Genomic DNA, 7,416 nt, shown 5'->3' with positions numbered 1-7,416 from the left:
GCCCCATGTTGAAAACCCAGTTCTAATCAACCGTTGTCCAGGAACCCGCCTTCGTTTTCCCACGGGGACTACTCTCCCCTCCCTTCCCCTTTCAGTTTCTGTGAGGTGGTGCCTCTGGACCCACCGCATGCCGCCTTTGCCCCTTTACCAGGATGCAACTTCCAGAGTGGGGGGGTAAAGCTGACATGGAGCGCGTGACCCATTAAATGAGCAAGCAAATCCAATTGGGATGCCTCTGGGATTTTTCACTTCCCCCACGCGGCCCCTCCATGGCTTGTAGGGACCGCAAAGGATAGATAGGGTGCCAGCATGAGACCATTCACTGTGCTGAGATTGAAGCAGCTCAGTCACGCTGCCTGCCTTCCCTACCCCCCCAACCCCCCTGCGGGAGCCCCCTCCTTACCATGCTCGCTGCTGGGGCTGGCGGGCCAGAGGCCGAGCAGCTCTGTCCCTGCTTCCTGGCCTGGTGGTGGGCACTGTGGGTTGGGCATCTGTCCTTCCTGTGCCTCAGTTTCCTCCTCCTGTGTCCACAGGGGCCCTCTCCGTCTCCCACGGTGTGTAGTGAGAGCGCATTAGCAAAATGATCCGTGTCAAGCAATAGCACAGTGCCTGGCACACAGCAAGCGCCCGCCCGCCCGGCAAACTGCACCGGGTGGCCGCAGCCACCGCCCGGAGGCTTGTGTAATGAGCGGCTGGGGCAAAGCTTATTTAGCTTGCGGCACCTGGACCAATTACAACCCACACACGATGGTGCGTTGTTTTCCCGGGTCCGAGTCTGGGGGTGGCTACGGAAGGTTTAAAAACAACAGGAAATCGGCGGCCGGATTTATGATTTCTCCCACGTGCCTTAGGAGAATATGGAATCGGAAGCTGGCCTCGGAATGCCAAGCCCATCCTTACCCCTTGCCCTCTGTGTGCAAGTGACAGCCCCTCTCTTTCTCCACTCCATCTCTGAAATGGAGCTGCGAATTGCACCGTGGGCTTGCAGGGCTTACTGAGGAAGCAGCCTCATTGAGTACTCTTTGTCCACCGACCTGATATGTCATCATAAATTGTAGTGCGTGCCGCTGTCGTTCCGAGCTGGCAATCCTGAACCCAGACTCTGTCCTATGCCAGTAGTTGGCCCTGAGGACCAGGTGCCCCTGTGAGGTGGGGCCTAGTATTTCCAGGTGGCCATACTGCCTGTGACACGCTGTCGAAGCCTTTTGCTGGTTTTCTTATTGACCGTTTATTTCCTTTTTCTCCTGGCGGGGGTTTGTGTTGCCCCCTTCCTGCTGTGTGCTCCGCGGTGCCCCGCATCTCTTGGGCATTCATTCGTGTCCTGCAGGGCCACGTGAGCCCGTCTTCATGGAGCTGTGGGCTTCAAGGAGCACCTAGGGCCTTGGTTCTCAGCGCGTGGCCCAGACACAGAACATCAGCAGCATCTGCCGTCTCAAAAGCAGACCCTCAGCTCTCAGCTCTCAGCTCTCAGCCCGGCCTCTGAAATCAGGAACTTGGGGCGTGGGCCCAGCCACTTGCCTCTTTCAATGTTTATCAGGTAATCCTGAGACCTCGTGAACGTTGGAGAGCTACTGAGTTCACGCGTGTGTTTGGTATCTGTTGTGCCTCCTCAAATGACAACTCAGACTGTTGAGTTGCGTTTCTAGGTCCTTTAAATGACTCCTGAGTTCTGCACCCAGGGTGGGCCACAGGCGGGACCTGGCCCGAGAAACCATCAGTGCTGTGAGGCATCACGCGTGTCACCACAGAGAAGCACATTAAGGGTGAGCACGTGTGGTCAGTATGGCCTGCGAATGGTGTCATACATAACCAAGTGGCCGGGCACTCAGTTGGTGACTTAAAGTGTTTGTATGGATGGTGGACAGATTTTGCTACTGAAAATTTATGTGGCATGATCTGTCTAAAGAAATGACAGCCTTAGACATTAGCAATGCCTACATTCAGTTTACACGACTGGTGACATGCCTAGAACAGGCCGCTGAACACAGCTCACGTATTTTAACAAGGGAGACTCAGACGCAACCACTTACATACAACACAGGGCAGGCAATCTGCTATACTGTGGAATGCATGCCGGGCAGGTGATGGGGATTAGTGGGGTTCCTGCTCCCTGCTGGGCTTTCGTTCCTTACTTTCAGAGAAGGAAGAACAGACATCCAGAGTACTTCCTAAAGGATATTCCAGAAATTCTCCTATGCTACAGTGACAAATTTTGCCTTGCTGAAACGGACAGTACATAGCCGAAGCGTTTTGTAAGTAGCTTTAGAACTGAAATGTTGATGGATGGTAACCCCAGAGTGACACGGGCTGTTTAGTACCCACTTCCTCCCTGAGTAACCACTACTGGACCCAAGGGTGCCTCTCTCTCTCCCCAGCTCCCCGGCAACACTCCATGGGAAAATGAAATGAAAGGAATTTGAACTTTCATTTCCAGAAAGTCGTACCATCTTTTGAGAACAAGGACGTGCTCGAGATTTGACTCTGCCCATCGTTGTTCTGATAGGTCACAATAAACCAGTTGGGTGTATTGCATCAAGCATTTATTGATCGCATGAAGAGATGCGGTCTCTGCCATCCACGTTTGACATCGTTGTTGACAGGGTAGGCACATGCGTGAGCAAGTGGTGACCAAGCAGTATGATGAGTGCAGTAACTGAGGCTCGACAGCCTTCTGGAGAGGGAGCGATGGGGTTTGAGGTAGTGGTGGGCGGCTGTTCATGGACCAGTTGACGGCAAAATGTTTTTTAGATGGATACGGGTTTTCTGTGTAGGAGGGAGATTTACATGTGCAGTGTCTGGCATGGGAGGAGAAGGAGCTTGGCCTGCCTGACTGTCCCCAACCAGTGTCCTTGAGGGTGTAACGTCGAAAGGCTGGAACAGCAGTGAAGACGGGGCCAGACATGTAGGCTTGACCTTATGGTGACAGTGTGGCAGCTAATGGATCCAGGAGAAACAGTGGCCAGATGTACGGATCCATGGGCCACCGTTCCTTGAGCAGTCTACCCAAATGAATGTGGCCGGATTCAGGATCAGCGGTTCCATCTCTCTGTGTACTCGGATGAGGAGAACAAGACACATTCTACTTGGAACGCTGAGAGCCCAGGGTGTGCGAGGCGTCTGGCAGGGGGGATATTCCGTGAACATGCCTTTAAGAACTGTCACTTTTCAAAAGCTGTCCGTGCTTTTAAGAGATGAGGTCAAGGAAGCCGCTAACTAGCAAACTAGCTAAGGATCGTTGGCAGCGGGGACTCTGACTTCAGCAGTGGGAGAAGCTGTTATCTTTCAACCAGGGGTGGGGAGTAGAGTAACGAGGTTTAGGCCCAAAGTTTATTCTGTGCTCATTCTGGTATTGATGGGGGAGAGGGGAAACCCCAATGGAAACAACGTGTCATTCCTGACCTTGAACTGTGCACAGTCTAGAGAAGTGCTAGAATAACAAGGATACATTAATGCTGGTGCTCACGCCTCCTTGAGCCCAGGTAAGTGTTGCACCACTGACTGCAAGGTCAGCATTTCAAATCCCAGCCACTTCCCAGGAGGAACATGAGGCGGTCCACTCCTGCGAAGATTTACAGAGCCTCAGGACCCCTGTGTAGCCACGGTGAGTCACCTTGACGGCAGTGAGTCTGGGAGTCTTTATGCCTCCTGCAGTAATAGAGAAGAGCTCTCTGCTTAATGAGGGAGAGAGCTTTGGAAATCCTTCAGCTTCCCAGTCTTTTCCTACCTGGCGTCCCTTCAATCCCTGTCTTCAGCCTTCACCAAGGACCTCAGAGGGCATTGTTTAAGGACCAGATAGCTTGACATTTGTGGGACACAAAAACAGTTGTGTTGTTGGGTTTGCATTTGTCTAAGACTGTGAGAAACAACAGCAAACCGTGCCTGGCCTCTAGGGACCCCCGTGTCTGTCGGAGCACAGCTGTGCCCCTTAGGGCGCCGCCGCCGCCGCTGCTGCTGCTGCTGCGGAGGGAGTTCAGCAGGTCTTTATTAGCACTGCCTCTGGCTCGACTTGAACCCCTAACCTTTTGGTCAACCCCTGAGCCGGTCATCTGTTTGTGCCGCATGGGGACTCTGAGGCACATGCATTTATTTATCTACAGTAAACCTTTTGCAAAGTATAAAGCAGTGTTCTGGAAAGGATGACCTCTAGTGGCCGGTCACTTTCCATTGCAGTCTCCTAAGGTTCACTCATTTCCCTTGGAAATGAACCTTTGTCATTGCTGCTCCCATTACTGTTCCTGAGGGGTTTCTCTGTCTTGGATTCACTGTGTGGAAAGCTCTGATCTGTACCAGTGCTCTTATCTGTACCAGTGTACATGTTCTAGTCCAGCCGGATTTGTAAGGTAGAATGGGGGTCGAGATTGTGGGAGGGAGGAAGCCTTCAAGAACTAGAGGAATGTTGTGTGTTTTATTGGTGCTATACTACACCCTGGCTGGCTCGTCCCTTCCTTGGGACCCTGCTGTGAGGGGATGTCCAATTGTCTACAGATGGATTTTGGGTCTCCACTCTGCTCCCCACCACGCTCATTCGCATCGATGTAACTGTTCTGAGTCTTCTGATACCTGATCCCATTGACACCTCGTGATCACACAGGCTGGTGTGCTTCTTCCACGTGGGCTTTGTTGCTTCTAAGCTAGATGGCCACTTGTTTACCTTCACTTGTTAAGACCCCAGACACTGTATCTTTTGATAGCCATGCACCATCACCAATTATGAGAGCAGTGATACTATGGGGGTGGGGGCAAAAGGGGGAACTGATCACAATGCTCGACATATAGCCGGCCCTGCTAAGGGGGGTGAGCAACAGAAACACAGGTGAAAGGAGACAGAGAGCAGTTGGAGTAAGACGTGAGAGAAAAAGAAGAAGAATTTATAAATTATCGAGGGGGGTGAGGAAGGGAGGGGGGAAAGTGAGAAGCTGATACCAAGGTTTAAATAAAAAGAAAATGTTTTGAAAAAGGCAATGGCAACATAGGTACAGATGTGTTTGACACAGTGGATATGTCTATGGATTGTGATAAGAGCTGTAAGAGTCCCCAATAAAATAAATTTTTTTAAAAAAATCAATACTTTTTAAATGAAAACAACTTAACTAAAAATTCTTCATAGAATTTTGAGATTCACTAAAACAAAGTTCACTGAGCAAAACAAAAATTAGACAACCAAAACTTTATGGATCACAACCCAAAGAATATGAAAATAACAATAATTTATAAATTATCAAGGGTTCATGAGGGAGGGAGGGAGGGAGGGAGGGGGTAAAAAGAGGAGCTGATAGCAAGGGCTCAAGTAGAAAGAAAATGTTTTGAAAACGATGATGGCAATAAGTGTACAAATGTGCTTGACAATGAATGTATGGATTGTGATAAGAGCTCTAAGAGCCCCCAATAAAATGATTAATTTTTTTTTATTATGAGGTATAGTCTCAAAAACCCTCAGGAGCTGTCCCACCCTGCCCTGTCGGGCAAGTGACTGTGACTTGGCATGCACTCAGTGGCCGTGAGTGTGGAGTACTGGGGAGTGTCAACTACAGAGAGAGAAGCTGACACACGATGCCTAGCGTATTGTTCTTATCAGTGGAGACGTCTCACGGTGGTTTGGTGTTTGCTCCTAAATTGGGTGTATTCTTTAAGTCTGGAATGAAATAATTAGTGTACAACCTTATTCCCTTGGCAAGGAACTGCTCATATTTTATTAAATTACTGCACAGCGTGCATCCATCTTACCTTGATTTTAAAAATCTAAAAAATGAAAGAAGCAGAAGAAAATACCTTTGCCGAATTCACATCAGTGCCATTCTCTTTTGCCAGCAGGATGATAGCCCGGATGAGAGACCCTCCCATCTGGGAGCTTTTCTTTGCTGGCTGAAAACTTCGCAGCAAGAATCTCCCTCTTTGAAGTCTCCCCTGTCAATAATCCCAGTTCCCCCTCCCTCATCCATGGAAGTCAGTCTCGCAGGAGAGGCCTTGATCGTGGAATGTCCCAGGACGTCTCTGAAGCTCCCTTGCACAAAGCTGTCAGCTCAGGGTTATGTTGTCTGTCTGGCTGCTGTGGTTTTCTTGGCCCGAGCCTGTGGCCTGCCCCCCTCTCGCGCAGGGCAGTCGGGCCGTGAACTTCTTACACAGGAAGATGTAGATTAAGGGATCCATGCAGATGTTGGTGGCTGCCACCAAGAGCGTCGTCTCCTTGGCGATGAACAGGTGGTGCTGCAGGCGACAGTCGGTCTGGTTGTGGGTCTGGCTGTACGTGTAGGGCACCCTGGCGAAGTGGAACGGGACGAAGCACAGGAAGAACACAGCCACCACCACAAACACTTTCCCTTCGAGCTTTTTGTTGCCCCTGCCGTCCTGGCTCCTGGACTTGCGGTACGAGTGGTAGACTCGCTTGGCAATCACCACGTAGAAGCCCAGCATGAGGACAAAGACCGTCCAGAAGATGCACTGCGAGACGTACGTCACCACCTGGTGCCATCTCAGTCCTGGCGCACCCTTCAGAGAGGCACACTTCTTCACCGAGGCCGGCGTCGCCTCCCTGTCGCTCAGGATCATGTTGGGCAGGGCCAGGAGGAGCAGGACCAGCCAGACGAGGGCCGAGGTGGCCTTCGCGAACGCGGGCCTCTGCACGGGGAACTTGCTGAAGGGTCTGACGATCTTGAGGAAGCGGTCGAAGGCGATGAGGCCCAGCAGGGTGATGCCCACGTACATGGTCGCGTAGAAGAGGACCGCGGAGAAGCGGCAGACGAATGCCCGCAGCTGCCAGGGGCCCAGGTGCGCGTCCGAGAGGATCTTGAACGGAAGCGTGAGCGTCATGATCAGGTCGGCCACCAAGGTGTTCTTGAGGTAGACGATGAAGGTGGAGGAGCTGGGGATGTGGATGAACACCCACAGGGCCAGGCTGTTCAGCAGGATGCCGCCAAGAAACAGGCCCGTGTAGAGGGCCGGGAACACCAGCCGGGCTGTCTGCGTGTCTCGGGGGCACCGCTCGGACCCGTTGAGGGCCTGCAGCATCGTGATGTTCATGGCTCCAGGGGTCAGCTGTATGGAGAAAGGTGGCCATTACACCGTAAACCAAAATTACCCTGTGCCTCTGGAAAGGCTGCCTTTAACCAAACAGAAAACCAGGCTCAGGTTCTCAGCCTTCTGAGCCCTTGCTTAGATTGAATGCAGTCAGTAGATCTGCTGGGAGGGTTCTTGTTCTGAGCTGGAAGTTCTAAAATAGATATACCACGGTCTGAGTCCTTTTTGTTTCTGTTTTTTATTCAAAGCTCATTTTATTGGGGGCCCCTCCAGCTCTTATAACAACCCATAGGTCAGTTGTAGCAAGCATATTGGTCCATAGTAGGCATCATGTTTTTCTAGACATTCACTTTCTGTTGAGCCCTTGGTATCGGCTCCTCTTTTTGCTCCCCCCCCCGCCCC

The 7,416-nt window shown here is 51.5% G+C and overlaps 2 protein-coding genes across 2 annotated transcripts in view; one reads left to right on the top strand and one right to left on the bottom strand.

Annotated features, from left to right (window-relative positions):
* Positions 1–7,416, top strand: part of MED12L (mediator complex subunit 12L) — a 370,846-nt gene that overhangs the window by 255,438 nt on the left and 107,992 nt on the right. The window lies entirely within an intron of this gene.
* P2RY13 (purinergic receptor P2Y13) lies at positions 5,691–7,020 on the bottom strand. Its single transcript, XM_013006115.2, has one exon. The coding sequence runs from the start codon at positions 7,015–7,017 to the stop codon at positions 6,016–6,018; it is 1,002 nt and encodes a 333-aa protein (XP_012861569.1). The 5' UTR covers positions 7,018–7,020; the 3' UTR covers positions 5,691–6,015.

This window comes from Echinops telfairi, unplaced genomic scaffold, assembly GCF_000313985.2.
Source record: "Echinops telfairi isolate 266 unplaced genomic scaffold, ASM31398v2 ScPeMD7_4225;HRSCAF=4972, whole genome shotgun sequence".
In the NCBI taxonomy this organism is placed as follows: domain Eukaryota; kingdom Metazoa; phylum Chordata; class Mammalia; order Afrosoricida; family Tenrecidae; genus Echinops; species Echinops telfairi.
This window is presented reverse-complemented; position numbering and strand designations above follow the sequence as displayed.